This window comes from Lagenorhynchus albirostris, chromosome 20 (genome assembly GCF_949774975.1).
Source record: "Lagenorhynchus albirostris chromosome 20, mLagAlb1.1, whole genome shotgun sequence".
NCBI lineage: Eukaryota > Metazoa > Chordata > Mammalia > Artiodactyla > Delphinidae > Lagenorhynchus > Lagenorhynchus albirostris.
Window position 1 is genome coordinate 42,093,137 of NC_083114.1, and position 19,547 is coordinate 42,112,683.

The following is a 19,547-nucleotide window of genomic DNA, read 5'->3' on the forward strand; positions in this document are numbered from 1 at the left end:
GAGCTGCTAGGGCTCCGGAGAGATAACACGTGCAGTGGGGCTTGGCGCAGAGCCTGGGAAAATCTCAGGAGGCACTAGTAGAGGCTATTAATGGCTGACATTTGTGTGTGTCCTGGACCCCTCTGGCGGCCTAGTGAAGCCTAAGCCCTCTTAGCGCTCTCATTTCAGACCGTCCCAAGGTCACTCTGTGGTCCTGTCCCAATCAAAGCCCTTCCAGTGGGCCCCACACAAGCTGGAGCAGCCGGCAGCTGGATCCCAGCGCAGGAGGAGGCATCCCTGGGGAGAGCCTCCTCCCGATGGCAGCTCTTCCTAGCCTGTCTCTCCGGCCTCCCCTGCCTTGTTAGCTCCAAGAAGGGCCACCCTGTCCTCTGAGGCTCAGCCCACAGCGGTGGGATCCCTCAGTCCCTTAAAAGCATTACTTAACACAGGTGAACACAAGCTTTGGTCCCTGCTCTGGGGCCCCAGTTCCCGGCAGTCAGAAAGCCTTTCCAGGTATCTAACTTCGCTGTGCCTTCTGCAGGCAACACCCCTCTCCCCAGGACCATTCTACATCCACCTGGGGCCAGGACTCGGGTGACCCGAAGCCCCTCTTAGGCGGAAGCAACGTGAAACTGATGTCAAAGACTTAGAATGTCACTGAAGGAAGTGCCAGCCGGATCAGCCACTCAACTCCCCCAGCTGACAGAGGAGGAAAGCAAAGCCAGAGATGGAAGAAATTCATCCAAAGTCACCTGGAAAGGAGGCAGAGGAGCCGGGGCTTAACCCTGGGTCTTCTGGTTCTCTCTTGCCTCCCACCAAAACCCAGGAGAAATCTTGAAGGCTATTCCTGAACTTAATGACAGCAGGGAGACAAACTCCGTATGAAGGATCCAGGGATCTAGATGGGAGACCTGGTTGGCCCCAGAACCCCAGAGCCGTGAGCGCAGGGGAAAAGGGGGCCAAGTGAACGGAACCCCCAGAAACCTTGAGGTAGACTGTGCCTCTCAAGGACTTTAAGCTTAAGGGATGCAGAGCCCTGGTGGAAGGCACAAAGCATCTCTCACCGGCAAAAACAGAGTTAGTCACTGGTCTTGAGCAGCTCTCCGGAGGAGAAGCAGACTCACTTCTCCCAGCCCAGCCATTTCCAGGAAACACTTGGGCACTGAGCTAGAGGCAATTAAAAGGCACACTAACCATTCAAAGTCTGCAGATGTCGCTGGGACTGCTCGCTCCACACCTGGGGTGGACAGCAGGGGCTCCAGGGCAGGAGCTCTGCCTGCACTACTCCCCGAACACAGCCCAGCCCGGAGCGTCCAGCAGAGCGCCCTGTCCCCCTGGCCACTTGTCATAATCCCCTGCCCCGCTGGGATTTAGACACCTGCTCCCCAGTGTCTTAAGACATCCTCCGTCTCCAGACTGCCAGGCTGCTGGGAGCTGGATTTGAATCTGACTGAGGCAACAGCCTCCCTCCCTCTGCAGCTGGCCTTCTCCCAAGAGTCCCAAAGCCCATCGAGGCCTTCTAGGGAGACGGGTGACATCCACGGGCAGGCTGCTAGGCCCCATGACCCCTGTCCATAGGACCCCTGCCCATACTCCAAGCATGGTCTGAGCCTACTCACATCAAAATCATCTGAGATGTGTTAAAAATGCTGGTTCCTGGGCTGCCCTACGGAATCCGAACCTTGGGGTGGGGGGGTAAGGCTTGGGAATCCGCATTTTAATAGCTCCCCTCGGTAACTCTGTGGCAACGGAAAGTTTGAGAACTACTTTCTCACAGTGTCCCCCGCTGGCGGCATTTCTGCTGCCAACCTGACAGCTGTTACAGCTGTGTGCGTGGACACGGTTAATCTGATTTCCTGTCTGGCAGCTGTGCAGCAGGGAAGGGACAGCTGAGGGTCTCAAAAACAAGAAGAGGGGATGGGGTGGGGGGGATGGGGGCAGGGGAGGCTGTCTGAATGGGACAGGGTGTTCAACTTTGTTCCTGAGCCCGCTTCTCCCCCCTTGGGCCGAAATCCCTACAGGGGGGGAAACAGCTGATCCAGCGGCCCCCAGTATTGGTAGAAAACAGTCTCCTCCCAGAAACCTCAGGAGCCCCCCAAGACCAGAATGGTCTCTCTTGTCGAGGAGCACAAACTTTGGAAGCAACAAAGGCAGACCCACCACATAAGGTTGTGCAGGCTGTGTACTGCACAAGGGCACCCAACTGAAGGGGCAAGTTGGGGGCTGAGGTCTAGCCCATGTTCCCAGTGCTAAGCCATGCACTCTGGCTTGAGGATACAGACACCTGGAAGAAGGGCCGCCTTTAAGACATTTGTACAGGGAAGCTCTTGTATGGCTTAGACGTCGCCCTACACAAAGCCCTGAGTCGGAAGCCCAGCCGTCATTTACTCTGGGACCTTGCGCAAGTTCCTTAACTTCTCAGATCCTCCTCAATTGTAAAACATAGCTATTAATACCTTTCCGAGGGAGATAAGGTAAGGAAAGCACCCCGATACCCATCATTTAGTAGATTATAATATTAATTCCCCTCCCACCCCAGTCTCGCACTTCCGACCTACCCACACCCCTATGCCTACACACCCACCTACCTAGCCAAGCTTGGAATGGTATGAAGAACGTGAATAAGAATATCCAGGGGGAAACCTCAATACCAAAACCAAACCCCAAGGCACTTCCATAGCATCCCTTCCTGGCATAAGCGGGATTCACACCCTCCCTCACTGGGGAAAGAAGACTCCTCCTCCACGCCTGCTTTTAACATCCTACACGTTGCCCAAGCAGCAGCGCGCTGCCCAGTCCAGGCCAGGAGGAAATCCAAGGCCCAACAGAAGGGAGGCAGGGGATCCCCCAGCACTGCATCCCTGGGAAACCCTCACCAGAGTTCAAGCTCCTGGGCTCCCCGAGCTGGGACCGAGCCTGTACGAGAGGGGTGTCCACTGTGTGCTGGGCTGTTGCGGGAGGAGCCAGGCAGAGACCCCATCTATCAAGGAAGACCTGACGGCACTAGCAGAAGCTGTGTTTTGTCCCCGTCCTCAAGCAGGAACAGAGGAGAGCACCCCACATCCTTCGTGGGCTCGCCTGCCAAGACTCTGGCTCACCCACCAGGGCAACTTACCATATCTGTCTATTCACCTAGAGGGCCAAGCCCCAGAATAGAGCCCAGGAATCCTGCTGTGAACCCTGGATGCCAGTCCCCTCAAGCAACATTCATTCATCCATGTGCCAGGCACTGTGCTAAGTGCGCACAAGACAGTCCAGAGAGCCAAGGATGCCCCTAAAATAGGGCTCCAAAGACTTACTGCTGGAGCGGGCAGCAAGTTCAGGGCAGACACCCACCGTGCAAAGCCCCTTTTCCACAAACCCTCCGGCTGGGGAGGCCTGGCAACACACACGGCCCAAGAAGCGTCCCTGGACACCTGCTTTTTTAGCCACAGGCTTTTGCATCCTGTCTGGAGACTGATCAAGAGATGGAGAGAGGAGGTGGCGGGGGAGGGTTGGGGGGGAACACCAGGCTGCCTGGCCCTCATGGCCGTGTTTATCCGGGGTGGATTTTTTTTTAACCCAAAGGTTAAAGCGTTTCTATTTGAAACATCTATTTACATTCCAGAGTCCAAAAAAAAAAAACAAGGCAGCCGAGCTCCAGGCCTATATCTGTCCCCAGCCGCGTCACAGACACAGCATCAGAGCTGCGCAGGGGGAACATTCTTAGCCCTCTCCCCGAGCCGCTGAGGTGACTCACGCCTCCCTCCTGCCAGCATGGACCACGCCACCGCTCAGAAGGCTAGGCAGCGTGCATGTGTCGGGGTGGGGGGTGGGGGGAGGGACTGGCTGGGGGGTGGTCTATGCAGGGACAGGGAGCCTTAGGGAAGTGATGGGATCAGCAGGGTTCCAGCCTGCAAGGACTCTGGGGCCCAACTAGAAAGAGGATGAGAGAACGTGCTGAGGAGGAAACTTCAGGCCAAGCGCCAACTGCTTCTGGGAGGCAAGGGGCAGTGGGGACAGGAGGGGTGGGCTGCTATGGCATCTGCCGAATGGGGCAGAAGCACCCCCCAGGCAGATGCTCTGCACAGTCAGCCCTTTGCTTGGCAAGGGACCACCTTGACTCCCAGAGGCTTCAGGATAGGAGCGAGCAGGCGGGTCTTTAGCTAGAGCTGTGAGCTCCACTAGACCAGGGCTAGAACGGCCCTCTGCGTTTACACCCCTCCCAGGGGACTGTGCAGAGACTCTGCACGGCTGGCCCCAAGGTTCCACCCCCCCCATCCCAGGGGCCTGCACGGGCACTCTCAGGGCTGGTCCCCAGGGTTATGCCGCGACCTTAGGAGACTACATGGGCATCCCTGCTCAGGCAGACGGTAGGCTTGGTTTGAAGGCTTTTCCAAATGTTCCCCAAACCTCCATCCTCTCACACATCCCAGTCCAGCTGCAACCTTATCCCTGGACAGCTTAGAGTCAAATCACTGGCACTTACACAGGCACACGGCTCCCACCTTCCAGTTCAAAGCCTGGGACCCACACCCACATATCCAGAGGCAAAGACTCCTCACACATACACACACAGACGCCCACACCCAAGTGCCAAGCCACTGCCAGGAGGGGCCAAGCGGGCATGGGTCCAGCAGGCCCCTCCCTAGAGGAAGCATCTTGTGGTGCCGGCCTGGTGGGGAGGCTGTGCCAGGAAGGCCTGATGCTGCCAACAGGTTCCTGGGAGGGAGGGAAGGAGTGGCCCGGCTCTGGGGGACGCCACCCCCAGCCGAGAGCCAAAAAGGTCCCCGCTGAGAAGGTAGGAGGGCTAGGGAGTCCTCAAGCCCTGTGAGCCTGAGTAACATTCCTTCATCCTCATGGGCTGAGGATAAACCAAAGCTTGGGGGGAGGAGAGGTACGGGGGAGCCAGAAGCCAAGGCAGCCAAGGCCCCCAACATCCCAGCTGCCGGCCTCTGCCTACCTCCACCACAACTGCATCAAGCCTCCTCCCCAGGTGTGTGATTCCCAGGGCACTCCTGACCGGGCACCGGCAGAAATCACTGCACTGGACCCTCTGACCCTAAGAACCCAGCCAGAGGAGTGGGGGTAGCCTTTATTCTTATGGACACTCGGGCCGTGGGTTCCTCCCTTGTCCAGACCGGGGGAGCAGACAGCCTGGAGGCAGGTCACTGACCCACTTCCTCCCCTCTGACCATGGTGCCAACTAGGCCAGGATCCTCTAGTAATCCACAGCCCCCAGCAGCTGATGTCGACCCTGCCTGAGGCCAAAGGGACTCGAAGAGATGCAGCAGAGTGCAGCTGGAGGGCATGGTGGGAGGGCAGGTTTTGGCCCAGGGAGAGCAGGGAAGCCCATCCCGGTAAGCACACCTCCCCTGACTGCACATATCCTCAACAAAGACCTCCAGGAAGATCCAAGCAGGACCCCATCTGGGTGAGACTTGGAGCCAGACGCTCAGCCCCAGAGGCAAGGATGCCCAATGGCAGAGGGCAGGCGGGGACACCGAGGCACTTACCTGCCACAGGGAGGCCATGTAGAGGGGTCCGAGGCAGGATTTCCAAGGATGGTTCCCGGCCTGGCATCCCATCTGCTGAGAAACAGGATTCCGTCTCATAGATGGTCTGCAGCATCTCCACAAGCCCCTGAGCCTTGGGCACCAGCAGCATGCCCGGCAGGGGGCCGCCTGAGGCGGGAGTCGGCCAAAGGGAAGGTGGCTGGGCGGGGCCCTCGCTGCTCGGGGGCTCCCTCAGGCCACTGCTGCTGGGACCCGCGCTGCGGGGAGGTGCCTCATCCGGCCTGGGCACTGCAGGCGGCAGGAGGAGCCAGGAGCTCCGGAGCCACAGGCCCAGCTCCCTGCTAGAGGGGCATCCAACCACTGGCCCTTCCAGAGCTCCCAGAAGCGGGTATGGCTGAGCACTCAGGGGACAGGAAGGGGAGCTGAGCAGGCAGGCGGGCTCTCTGCGTTCCCTCCCAGCCCTGGGTGACAGCTCTGGGCCCGGCTCCCTGCTCCTCCTTCCCGAATGAGCCGCCGGCAGCTGGCAGGAGACTGAAATAGCAGTTGGGGGAGGGCCCTGTCTATAAATAGGTGGAGCATGCTCAGGGAGCCGCCGGCCGGCTGCCAGGAGCCCGGGCCTGGCGGAGGCCCCGAGTGGGGGAGGGGGAGGCGCGTTCCACCCCAGGAGGAAGCGCCAGGCAGGGGGATGGGGACAGGGGAGGGCCTGCATTCAGGGCCAACGCCACAGAGCCGGGTGGCCAGAGCCTGCGCTGGGGAAGGGCACCCGCTGGAATACCCACGCATCTGGGAGCAGCTCTGGCGCTGCTCTTGGCAGGCGAGGGGCTAGAGACCAAAAAGCCAGATTTCCTCCTCTATCTGCCCTCTTGCCATCCAGAGCAAGTAAAGGAGCTGGAAGGGTCTGGGAGAGGGTGGCAGACAGGGCCACCTGGCCTAAACTTGCATCTTCCCTGGAGTCCCTCTAACAGCCGACGGATGGGAGTTGATTTAATTTCTGCCCTCTTTCCGAGCTGGGGGGTGGCTCCCCCACCCCCTCAACCGGCAGGGAGACCCCCGAGCAGCAGCTAAAGGGCAGCTCCCTCCTACCCATTAGGGGTGTCACCTCCAGAGGCTGCTCGGCTTCCTTCCAGGGGGCAGGGAGACTCTTCCTGGACGGGCCTCACCCCACCCAGGGAAGGGCGCCTGGGAGCACCTGCCCGTTCTCAGAGCACAGGTAGCTCTTCCTGTGGCAGTGTGCCAGGTGTAATGCTAAGAGCAGCACATACATCACCTCGTTTATTCTGCACGATGACCTCAGAAGAGAGGTGCAGACGGGGAAACCGAGGCACAGAGAGATGAAGTCGCTCACCCTAGGTCATACAGCTGTTTCAGTGGTAGGTCTGGGATGTCTGAAGTTCAAGTCTGAGCTCTAACCACCACAGCCCACTGCCTCCTGCACAGGGAGCACACGAAGCTGCCCCAGGGTTTCCATTAACAGGTATAATGACCCCCAGTTCCCAGGCAGGAAGAGACTTGAGGTTGGAGCCCCTTCAGGAAGAGTCAAGCGGCTGCCAGCATCCAGCCCTTCCCCACCAGCCAGCAGCCCCAGGCCTGGCAGAGCAGCCCCGGCTCCTGGGGCCCTGCTGGCACCTAAGGCTAGAGCGCCACGAGGACTGGTGACACCCGCCTACCCAGCCCACTGCTGGCCCATCCCTCCTCCTGAGGTTGTGCCTCCCACTTGGCCCCCTGACCTCACTGGAGCCTTTTAATAGCCTGGTTATTCCTGGGTCTGCGTCCCCCTCCCCCTTCCTGACGTCACAGTGGCTATTTTGGAGCCCCCTCCTGGCCCCCTTTGCCCCCAACTCTAGGCATGGAGCCAGGGACACCTGTCCTCTCCCTGGACTGGATGACCTCACCCTCCTGTCGGGAGCCCAGGAGGAGCTGGCCAACCAAGGTCACAGTAGCTGTGGCTCCCGCCAGCTGGGGATGGCAAAGGGGCCCCCTGCCCTCAGGTGGGGGGATCACGTGGATGGGTAAGGGGCAGAGGTGGGCTTTCCCAGGCCCTAGACTGGCTGGCAAGATGTACGTTGAGGGAGTTGGAGGTCAACAGGAACGAAACAAAGCTCTGGAGCCTCAGCTTCTCAGCCAGGGCAGACTCCAGAAAACTGGTGATGGAGCGATGCTCCCCACAGGGCTCTGGAGTCGGTGGACATTTCAGGGTAGGTCTGGGGACTTTGCCCAGCACCCCTTGCCCCAATCTCATCCTAGCCAACCAGGCTCTCTCAAGAGCAAGGGAAGGGAAGGTCAAGGTCTCCTTAACAGGTGACAGGCAGCAGACTCAAGGGAACCCAGAAAGCTGGGGGCAGCAGCCCCTCCCAGCCAGGACTCCACCCACCCACGCTGAAAGCAACCAGAAGGGCTGGCTAGCCCTGTCCTGACTCTCTCTGCCTGCCCCAGGCACAGGAGAGTATGGTAGGGCAGCCCTGTTCTGGAAGAGAGGAAATCATCAGTTACAGTGACTCAAAAGCAGGGGCGCCAGAACGTGGAGCAGTCAGAAACCTAAGGAAACACAACTCCCTGTTTAGGAAAGCTGGGAGCACCCAGGAGACTGGGCGCCCAGAGGTGGCCAGAGCTGGGGACTCGGGGCAGTTCCCAGCACTACTATGACTTCCAGTAACAGCTTGAAGTGGGAAGTGAAGTGTCAGACACAGCCAGACAATCCTCAGTGTAGTTCCCAGAATCCTCCAGGGGAAGAAGACAGGAGGCCTGGGATGGGGACAAGTGTCTTTTTTTTTCCTTCGGAGATTCAAGTCATGCAACAAAGTCTTCCTAATGTCTAACCGCAATCCTTCTCGCTTTATAGCCCCTCTCCTTGTGGTTCACGTCTCTTCTCCATCCCCACGCATCTAGCTCTCCCATGTGTCATCCCACAAACCTTACAGAGCACCCACAAAGCGTGGGTGGGTTACAGGAGCCTCGTTAGGAACAGGCACCGACCCCTCCCTGGTGCCGCAATGACCTTGCTCACTCTGCTCCCTCCCCTGAAGGCTGGGCTCAGGCCTCCTAACCCTCTAAACCTGGAGGAGGAGAACCTAATGTGGCTCCTTGAGCTCTCGAAGGCTCCCACTTCCTGGGCTCAAGAGGCTGGAGTGGGGGCCTGACCGAAAAGAAAAAAGCAAAGTCTGCTCTGTGCACAGTAAAAAAGCCAAGGGCTGGCCGGGGAGCACCCCAGATGGAGTGTGGGGTGCCAGCTGCCCTGGGGTCCTGGAGATACAGGGCCTGCCTGCCCTCCGGTTCTCTCCTGCCCCTGCAGCCCAGTCATGCTGGGGCCCGTCAGCATCGCCCAGGAGCTGCCATGCGCCAGGTCCCATGCTAGGTGCTGGCTGAACCCTCTCATTTGAGACCAAGTCTGGGAAAAATGTGAACACCTACTTTGGCATCTTGCACATCCCCTCAGGGCTGACCCTGCCTGCTCCGGACGTCCCGTGCTAAGCCTTCAATCCCTCTGGAATGATGGGACAGGGGAGGGGAGAGTGGGGCCGATCCTGATCTACAGTGAGCACAGAGGTGTGCCGGGGGGCATCTAAGTGGAGAAGGGACACCAGAGTCCACTTCCCAGACCCCCCGCCCCACGCCGACTCTGACCCACTTTCTCCGCCTTCCCTGGGGGCTCAGAGGCAGAGCCCAAGGCTGGGAGGCGGGACGCCGAGGTTCCTGGCTCCACCCCACGCCTATGCCCCAGTTTCTCTGGTCACCCAGAAAGGAGGGGGCAGCCAGGAAAGGGAAGGAGAGAAAGTGTGCAGCGAGCTGGGAGGTGCTGGGCCAGCAGGTGTTGTCATGAAGCTTCTCTCCCTCCCAAGCTGGGGCTAAGGAACCTGGCCACCTTCTTTCCTGGGGCCCTGTCGCCCCACAGACTGGCTCGAGCCTCACCCTTGCCCTCTCCTCTGGGCAACAGCATGGAGGACAGGGCAGGCACCAGAGTGGGCCCAGGCTGGCCAGGGGCACAGTCTGTCAGTCCTTCAGTCCCACTAAGGGGAGCAGAAATGAAAATAAAGCCTCGCTCCTCAAGTCCCCCGTTGCCTGAAGAGAAGCCAGCCCCCGGGCAGTGGCCTCCTCAGGGAAGCGGGCAGCCCATCAGCGGCTCTGCCTGTACTCCCGAGACTGCAGGAGAGGCAAATCAGGTCAAACGCTGGCCCTCGGCCTGGCCCAGAGGTAACTGGATCAGCTCCCACTCCCTGGGGAGGACGGGCGAGCCCCAGAAGTAAACCTCTCCAAATCTCTACCTGCCACCCCTCACCCGGAATGTGCTCTCTTACTAACTTGTTTGCTATGAAGGCCGGGATGGACCATCTTCTATTTTTCTTTTCCAAACAGGGAAGTTCCTGCACTGAGAGAAATGGAGGGAAACTGCCCCTCACCCAGGCCTGCCGTTCTGCGCCCTAAGGAGAGAGAAGTGAGTCTCGGGACGGGGTGGGAGGTGCTCAGGGGCCGGGGCACCCAGGCCCCGGGTACTAACCGTTCTCATCCCCACCTCTATCCCCAGCCCCACAGCCTCATGCTCTTCCTGGGGCGCCCTGTGAGGTGTCTACCCGGGATGTGGACATCCAGCTACAATTCGTGGTTTCATTTGACTTCCGTGGAGTCCAAGCATGTGGTTTCCAGGCTTCTGCCAGGCGCCGGACACCCGCAGCCCCAGCCCAGATGCCACCCTGAGCTCTGGGAATGGCAAATGCTGGGCCCCTCGAAGGGGGAGGCTGTGTGGAGGCTGGCCCTCTCCCTGGGCCAGAGCAGCTGGAACTCCACAAGCGGGAGAGCCAGGCCCGGAGCCCCGGGAAAACTCGGTGGGAAAGACTTCAGGGCGCTGCCCTGAACAATGACGACGATCCCAGCTCTGAGGTCTGGCCACAGTCCTAAAACCAGCTTCCCAATCTCTGGCCCCCTCTCTTTCTCCCTCCTTCCTGAACACGAGAAGACGGCATCTCCCCCTGCTGGGGGGAGCGGGAAAGCCAGCCAGGAGGCACGGCCAATTCCATAGGCCCCACTCTGGAGGCCCCTCCTGGCCCAGCTCAGCGCAGATGGATACCTCCAGCCCCTGCCAGCCCTGGCACCAGTGGCTACAAGGGGGGACTCGGACCACCTGCATGTGGAAAGGCAACCCACTGACCTGATCTATCTGAGGCTGATTACCTCAGCCTTTCACTGTAAGGGAAGAAAATCCCAAAGCTGGAAGACGTCCTCCCCAAGCCACCAACGGATGCCTCTGGGAGGCTCCTGTTCCCTTGGCCAAGGGTTAGACCCCAGGCCCGGTGTGACTGGAAGTGGCTCCTGGACAGGTCAGCATAGTAGCTCAGAGGAAGGAAGCGGTTGGCACCCCTGCCGGGCACAACTGACCCTGCAAGGGGCAGTGTCCAGCTGAGATGGCCGAGGCGCTGATGAGAACCCACCAGGCCTCTCCTTCCCTTCGCCAGCCCCACCTCAGAGGAGGAAGCAGGAAGTCAGGGCAGCCCCCCTCCAGCACCAGAGTCACACAGACCTCTCCATGTCTAACACCTGGCACAGCCCCTGCAGGGGGAATGGAGGCAGGCAGAGGCGGGAGGACCTGAGGGGGAGCCACAGACCCTGCAGGAGGGGGCCCATCGGCAAAGCTGACCTGGTAAGTCTCAGGAGCCCAGCCTCCTCCAGCTGGCTCTCTACTCTCTCTGTGCCCGGGGTATGTCATGCTGGAAAGGGGAAGGGGAGGGGGCACAGCCTTGACCAAAGCCAAGCAATCCCGCCAGCTTCAGCTTCCCTGGATCGAATCTGCTGGAAGCCCTGGGGCCGTGGTCAGGGCCACAGGTCGCCAGCAGGGGATCCTCACAACAGGAAGCATGAGACTTAGCACAGTGACAAGGACAGGGAACGAGAGGCGAAGGGGCCTGCATTCCTCCCTGCTGCTGCTTCAGTACCATCCTGCAAGTGGGTTTTGGTCTCTAGGCCCTAGTTTCCCTATCTCTAAAGAAGGAGAAATAGCTCCCACCCCTACAGAAAAAGATGTTAAGTGATCGGATGGCCTGTTGTGGGGGGGGGGGTTAAAGTTGAGCAAGATGGACTCTGATCCTTTAAGTCTGTGCAGAAGGAGACAGCCAAGGAGGGAAGGCAGTTATTACTCTGACCACACTGACCCAGGACCCCCCTGTGACACTCCTGAGGGTCCAGCTCAGGCCATTTGGACACATCCTCACGGGCACGAACCCAGACCCACCCGTTCACAAAGCTGCCTGGAGTCCCACCCCTAGACTATTTCTGGAAGCACCAGGCAGGCTCCCTCCCACGAGCAGAGGGGAATAAGAAACCTCAGAGACCCCGAATTAGGACTCTCCCATGTCCAGGGCATGTCTACCTGGACTCAAAGGAGAGAGCCGAGTCTCCTCCGCCAACATGTCACTGCACGCCCACCCCAATACCACATATCCCAACATAGGCTAAGGCTGAAGGCCCTGCAAAGCTCCAGTAAGAATAAAGTATGGAACACAGAGAAACACTCCACCAGGAAGAGGACACCACCACAGAAAAGGAAGCTGGACGTTCAGCTATCATAGGGAACTTCTTCCAACATCATCCCCGGACCGCCTGCAGAGGTTCAGGGGCACACATTCCCCTCAGCCCTGCCTGTCTTGGTGAACAGGGCCGGGTGGCACGGAACTGAAGGCCCCCGAGTTGAGAGGCCAGGCCTGGGGACAGAGTTGAACCCATGCCCTCCCAGGGCCAGGCTGGACCGTCAACCCATCAGTCTCAGGTCTACCCCATGGTCAGTCACTTTGGGTTTGCCTCTGTCCTTTTCTCACGATGCTTCTCCACTCCTGACCCCTTGTTCCCTTACGGCTCAGACCCTGAAGGGCAGCTGGCCTGGGCTGGATACCCATAGAGCCCATTACATCCAAAGCCACCCCAGGTGCCTTCTCCAGCCTCCCAGCTCTTACCCGACTCGGTGGGAGAGTTCATGCCGGCTCTGGGCCCGCAGGAAGCTGGCGTTGGGGGCTGGGACGGGAGGGGGTGGAGCTGCGGTGATGTCAAGAGAGACAGACGATAACAGACAGACGGACGGGACAGGAGCCCGGGGCCGCTGTGCCTCTAACGCCCATCCGAGGCCATCCTTCGGGGCGAGGCAGTCAGGCACTCAGAACGGCATCCCTGGGGAGAGATGGAGCAGGGTTAGAGGTCCCCAACTCTGGAATCTGAGAGTCGAAGGAGACCTTGGAGCTTGTCAGTTACACCTAGGGAAGAGAGGGAGGGCCACGGGCCCAGGGGCACAGAACTGGACCAGACCCTGGTTTCTTCTCTTTCTAATTGGTGAGGACGTCAGCCCTCAAGGGAAGGGAAATGGCTACAGTAGCCACAACAAAATTCTTTTTTAGGTGACAAGGTCCACTGCCAGGTGGGGAGACCTCACAGACTCCCAAGGGTGCCTGACGTGGGAGATGGTGCTCACCAAAGGAGAAAGTGCAGGCAAAGTGCTTCTGAACTCTGTCCGGGGCAGTGGGGAGATGCAGAGCTGACCTGGAGCCCCTCGCAGAACTTAAGGGAGAGACTGGTATCCCAGCCCCAGCAGCCTGAGGTGGGACTCTCATCTTCTCCCTACTCCCTGATCCTTGTGCCACCCAACTCTGGAAACGTGATGTGCTTCTGTCTTGGTCTCCCCCATTCAACACCAGGTCAGAAAAAAGAGGGCAACAATTGCTTTTCCTCTACCCATTAACCATGCTGTTTCCAAGAATTTCGAAAGACAGAGACGTTCATCCCACATCCGGTGCCCTCTGGACTGGGGGTCCAAGGCCCAAGCCCAGGGCCTTGTGTGTGTTGTATAGGTTGTGCCCTGTGCAACGAGGTCTGAAATCCAGCCTTTGCTCTGCCTGCCAGGCTACACAGGCTAAATCCACCCAGAATAAGGGACACCGTTTTCCAGTTTGTACAAAGGCACCAAAAGGCCCAGCAGTACATCTGCTGAGGCCAATACAGTAAGAGAGGATGTCCCCGTATTGCAGGACCATGAGTTTGCCAACCTGTCCCCACCTCTCCAGCTCCCCACCTCGCTCCAGCCCCACAGCTAGTCCTCAAGCCTCAGACACTACACACGCACCCACCTGGGCCCATCCCTAAACAGTCCACGATCCACCCTAGACACGATCTCATTCGTTTTCTTCCAGATGAAGGCAGGCCCTCCAACACCCAGTGAAATCGAGGTAGCTGGAAGCGATCGATGAGGCTGAGATTTAAACCCTAACTCTGCTCCCCAAACTAGGAAGAGACACTCAGCTCCAGCCCAGGACAGCCCACCTCCTGGCAGGATAAATTCTCGGTAAGCTCTGCATTCTCAAGGATCGCCAGGCGTGGGGTCCATTTGGAGCCGAGGAGCGCAGGAGTCAGCCACGGCAGGGACACAGGAACATACACACAGACATGCACACACGTATGCCATGCACAGAGTAGGAAGACCTCAAGTCCTCCTAGGCCTGCTGCCCCCTAGGTTTGGACTCTGTAGCTGGAGAAAGGTGCACTCAGATGGGGAGGGGGGAGGAGGCAGAGAGAAGGGGCTGAACTGCTCCCAGCAGGTACAGGTGTGGGGCAAGGACAAAAGAGGCTGCGCAGGACCAGGGCCAAGCTCAGGAAGGCGGCAGGTGGGCTTGTTGGTGCCCTGGCAGGGCCCGCGTGGGCAGACAGCTCAGCCCATGCACACCCCGGGGCTGGCGTCCAGCCCTGCTCACACCCTTTCCCATGGGCTGGGGAACACAGGTTCAGAAATTCCCACGATTCCCAGCAGCCCGAGTGCCCCAGCCCATCTCCTTAGTGAAAGGAACCTCAGCAACAGGGCACTCAGGAGGGGCAGAGCCTCCATGGTACACAATCTGCGTTAAGATCTGCCCTGAGCCCCCATCTTCCTCACCCCCTGGGGAGAAGAGGAAGGGGGGGGTCCTAGAACTCCCAAGGGGCTCAGGACTCTGTTAGGCTGCACTCCTGCCCACCCTGCAGGATACAGCAGGACCCCGGACCCCCATCCACCTGTGGAGAGTGTCTGCCAACACCCCCATCAAGCCTCCCTGGGAAACAAAGCAGCATTCACGGTCTAATCAGGACAGACAGGACAGGTGGAGATTTTGGACTAAGGAGGGCCATGCAAGGGGAAAGGGCAGCTTTACGGTTAAAACCTGAGCTGTTGGGTGCCTCCTCGGCCAGAGAAACTCACTGCTGACCATTTGTTGTAGGAAGGTCTTGGTGGGCAGTCAGGGACCAAGGGCTGTGTGGCTCCTGGCACTTTGCTGCCAAACCAGTGAGCAGCCTGGCTTCCGTGACATCACAAGTAGGCAGACCCAGGGCCCTGGCCCCATCCCCTGAGAACTCTCTCTTCCAGTCAGACCTCTGTCCCACTCCAGGATCCAAACCCACTTCCCACCTCCAGCCAGGGCTGCATCTCACCCTACAAGCTCATGGCTAAGCCGGGGGAGGAAAGGCAAAAACCCTAGGGGAATATCCCGCGCTCCATTCACGAGCAATAAAAGCTCTGGCAGAGGGTGGCAGAAGGGCAGACAAGTGAGGGACATGAGGAGGACGCAACGCCTCAAAGGCCAGAAGTTCACAGTGCTGCCCTGCAGGTACCTTGTCCCTCAAGGAAGCTGAACTCCAGCACCACCAGGTAGCCGCTCTGCCAACACACCAGCTCCAGCCCTGCTAGAGGCAGGCGCAAGTCCTGAGCACTGAGGCTGGGGACCTGTCCCCAGGTCAAGGCAGCCAGGTGAGCTGTCTGAACCAAATCCTGTGAGCCTGAGACTGCTCACGATATGAGATGTGCCCCAAAGACGTCATCAGAAAGCTACGAGCCCAGACATCCCATCCCAAGGCACAAAGGAACTCTCATCTTGACCCCTCCTGACCGTGGCCACGGCTGATCGCTTTCCCCAGCCTCCAAAAGCTTGCATCGCCGTGTGCCTTCCCCCAAGCTGGCCCACCAGAAGCCTGCAGACATCAGAGCCAGGAGGGATGGCTGACTTGGATGTCCAGGGCCCAAACTAACGGAGGGGGGAGGGCAACAGGGGAGGAAAAAAGGCACCAGGCTGACAAATTCATTTTTGCAATCGGCCCATCTCTGTTTGTCTGCTCAGACGCAGCTCCAGGCATCTGCACAAGCCAGATGGACGAGGCTGCTATTTCTAGAAAAAGAAAAAGGGTGGGGGGGGGTGAGAGGGGAGGGAGGGGCAAGACGGAGGCAAAGGGCAGAAGACCGCGTCTGTTTGCCCTAAAACCTCACGCAGAACGGTACCCCCTCACCAGCACTACCAGACAGAGTCCCCATCCAAGAAACGGCTGGGGCCGAGGCTGGGGTGAGGTGGGGTGGGGGAGAAGAAAGGCAGAGAAAGTTTAATTAGCCAAAGTCGGCTACAATAGGCCCCCTCACGGGCTGCATCAGGTTTTCATTCATGAGCAAGCAACAGTGCTCCAAAAATGCCAAGAACCGCACCCCCTCGCCGTCTCTCCCCCACCCCCCACCAACAGAAGTGCGTCCTCCAGCAGGCTGGCTGAGCCTGATGCCGTGTTCCAGACATCCCTCCTCAAAGGGATGTGAGTAGGAAGAATTAATTATTAAAGAGCAGCTGGTACTTCGGCACCAACTGCACTCCCCCCAGCTCCTATAGCTGATGCCCCCTCCCCCCTGCAGAAACACAAACTCCCCGCCCCACACCACCACCCCCCAGCCCCAGCCCCCATTTCTAAACACACAGCTAAGATGCCACCCCTAGGGAAGGGAATGCAAACCTTTGTCTCTGCAGCTACTTAGAGTGGGTGGGGCATGTGATAGTGCTGCCCTCCCCCCGCCAGATTACTCCATCCAGCCACAGAGGAGGATATATTGGGAAGGGGAGGCTGGCATGGAGCTAACATGTCCTCCATCCTTGCCCCCAAGTAAACTGCACCTGGTATGTCTCTCTGGCCCCTGGCAGGCATACATTCCCGGCATACAGTGGAGACGCTAGGGGCCCACCCCTCTAACTCAGAGACGCCCACCCTGCCTTGTCTGGACATAGCCCAGATCCAAGTCCAAGGGGAGATAGAGCAAAGAGAAGATTCAAGAGAAGGGGCAGGAGGCAAACTAAGGGCTCCCCAAGCTTTGTGTTTAAGAGGAAGAGGAAGGAAGGAAGACTGAAATGAAGAAGCAGGCAGCCCCCAACATGGCTCACCCACCATCCCCAGCCCAGCCCAGCCCAGCCCAGCGCCTAAACAGCCAGCATAGGCTCAGGGCCCCTGTTGCCTGGAACTCGAACTGAGGACCCTCCCTGCCTACATCCTCTGAACCTGAGGAGGCCCAGGGCAGGACCCAGCTCCAGGCTCCAGTCCTGCAAAGCAGTCTGGTCATGGGTCCTTCTGGCTACGACTCCTGATCTCCCACCCCCTGCCTCCTTTTGTTCCTATGGTCTGCTCCATCCTTCCCTCCCAGTTGGACCCTGAACCCAGTCACCACCATCATCACCCCCAGTCGCCAAAGCTCATTCCAGGCCCCAGAAGCACAGTGGTCACTGTCAGAGCGGTGGGTCTCTTGAGCACCCCCAAGAGCAACTGCAGCTGCTACCCTTCCTCTTTAGGGACACACCTCATCTCAGAAGGCCAAAGGGGGATATCAGGTGGTCACCTCCTCCCCCAAACGGGGTGCTCCCACCTTCCCCTCTTCTCTCCCCACAACCAGACTCCCAGATTAATTACTTATCACCCAGCCAATTCTCATCTTCCCCAGGGGCCCAGGGAAGGGTGGGGTGGGGAAGCAGCCTACCCAAGTTGAAAGGCACAGGCAGTGTCCCTCTCTCTGTGAGATACAGACCCAGGATGAAAAATGGGGGGCCTCCACCCCAGACAACAAGGGGGGCAGCTTTCATCTCCTAGCTCTCTCTCTCTGGCTCCAGGGTGTCAGACGGGAGAAGAGGGTGGGAACAAACGCAGTAACGCCTCACGGGGGAGGGGGTGAGAATAATGGGAGAGAGAAGTGAGGTGGGCCCGCAGGCCCCCTCCTCAAGCACGGATGTCAAGGACACAAAATCAAGGATGCGTTCTGAGGTATGGCTAGAAGCGCTGTGGGGTGGGCAGCGCCCCTCATCTCAGAGTACCAAGAAAGGGTGTCCAGCGAAGAGGGCTTTGCACAGAATCCGGGTGCAGGGCTCAAAACGCCCTGCAACGCACCACGCGCCTCCCGGGAGAGGGCAAATCAGACATCCCCGGCCGGTCTCCCGGCCATCTGGGGGTGTAGGTAGCGGGAAGACGGGCCCCTCCCTTACCTGCAGGGAAGGCGCCCCTGCCTGGGAGGGGCGGGGAGGGGCGCGCGCAGTAACCCAGAGGCCCGGCTACCGGCTGGCGATGCTCCCGGGGGGCGCCTACTGGCACCCGGGCGCCGGGAGGGAGGAAGGGGGGCGCGGAGCGCGACGCGCGCTCGGGGAGCCCGCGGGCAGCGACGGCGGGAGGAGGGGGCGCCGCGTCGAGTCCGGGGAGCCTGGGGGAGAGGGGATCGGGGCTGGTGGGGCGCGCTCACCCCCTGCGGCTCGAGCTCCGGCTTCGCGGGCGGCGGCGGCAGCAGCGGCGGCGGCAGCAGCGGCAGCACCTCCTCGACGGCTCCTCCATCTTTGCGGCGGCTCCTCCGGCTCCGGTCGCCGCCGCCACCAACAACAACATTCGAGACGTCACTGCCGTCACGTGACTCGACCCGGAGCTAAAAATAGACCCAGACCACCCCCCCACACACACCCCCACCCCCAGCTTCAGCCACCAGCAACCCCTCCCCTCCTTCTTGGCCCTCCCCGCCGGGCGGGGCCAACAGCGCCACCGTGACAGCTTCTAAAAGGGCCAGTACCCAGCAAAGAGTTGGGCTGGGGAGGGGAAGGAAGGCAAGGGATCGGAGCCCTGGGAGTAGTGGTTGAAGGAGCCCTGGGAGTAGCGGCTGAAGGAGCGCTGCAGGCTTACGGGCCTGGCTGCTGGGGGCTCGGCGTTTGGGATGCACGACTTTCCTGCCTGAGCTTCCTCCACTTCCTTTTCAAACCGTGGATGGTGCAATCGTTGCCTGCCTAAGCGGCTCCCTAACACGCCCTCCCGCGGTGGGGGAGGGGAACTGGGGATGGATTCCTAGGGGCTGGGAGGGCCGTGGAGGCCCCAGCTAGGGATCCAGGCTGGGGGTGGATGTCTGGGACAAGTCTCGAACCCGCCAGTTCCGACCGCACACGCTAAATGTGTGCCAAGCAAAAATAAAGAAAAAAAAAAAAAAAAAAAAAGAATGGGAAAGGCCAGGGTAGAGCTGTAATGTAGTAACAGTCCAAGGCCTTCAAAGGGAAGACTTCCGGTCCCTGGCTTCGGCGCTATCCTCTTCTACAGCTCCCCTTAGAACACAATATGAGTGTGTGTGATAGAACCTAGGTGGTTTGTCGTGACCCGGTCATTCCACTGACGAAAATGTATTCTAAGGAAATAAATATTGTTGTGTTCAAAACTGAGTATAGAAGGAAAGAGATCGCTTCTAATGATGTGAAAAGTTGGAAGCAACCTAACTATCCATCGGTAGGGGATTGGCAGTAAACCAAGGCACATCCATTCAGAGGAATACCATCCAGATCCAGACATTTAAAATGCTACGTCCATAGTGACCTGAAAAGGTGCTCAAGGTATACGGTTCTCTTGAAAATCAGAAATCAAACAAGTACTACAGAATTGTTCCATTATTATAAACAACAAAAAACTAGATCCATATGTCTGAATATGTTTGTATATCAAAAAGCCTATAAGAATATATGCAAAATATTTACCTTTGCTTTCCTCTTTATCTTTTTCTGTATAGCTGAAATTTTGCAACTATCATGTGTTACTTATCTGATCGGAAAAAGTGAATATATAAATGTTTCTGTAATAAATTTAATTATTTATTTTTGGCTGCACTGGGTCTTCGGTGCTGTGTGCGGGCTTTCTCTGGTTGCGGTGAGTAGGGGCTACTCTTCATTGTGGTGCGTGGGCTTCTCACTGCGGGCTTCTCACTGCGGTGGCTTCTCTTGTTGTGGAGCACGGGCTCTAGGCTTGCGGACTTCAGTAGCTGCAGCACAC

General features: G+C 58.8%; 1 protein-coding gene across 7 annotated transcripts in view; it reads right to left on the bottom strand.

The window, feature by feature from the left end:
* Positions 1–18,149, bottom strand: part of HDAC5 (histone deacetylase 5) — a 34,871-nt gene extending 16,722 nt beyond the window's left edge. The window contains exons 1-3 of one of the 7 annotated variants that reach the window (XM_060134811.1): positions 17,995–18,149; positions 12,410–12,620; positions 5,475–5,546 (exon numbers count right to left, since the gene is read on the bottom strand). In XM_060134811.1, coding sequence (XP_059990794.1) covers positions 5,475–5,546; positions 12,410–12,431 — 94 coding nt within the window. In that variant the 5' untranslated portion in view covers positions 12,432–12,620; positions 17,995–18,149. Of the gene's footprint in view, positions 1–5,474; positions 6,558–6,741; positions 6,821–9,770; positions 9,816–12,409; positions 12,621–17,994 lie in introns of those variants that run through there. The other 6 variants (XM_060134810.1, XM_060134809.1, XM_060134812.1 and 3 more) reach the window with 6 other exon arrangements.
* Positions 18,150–19,547: the final 1,398 nt, after the last annotated feature.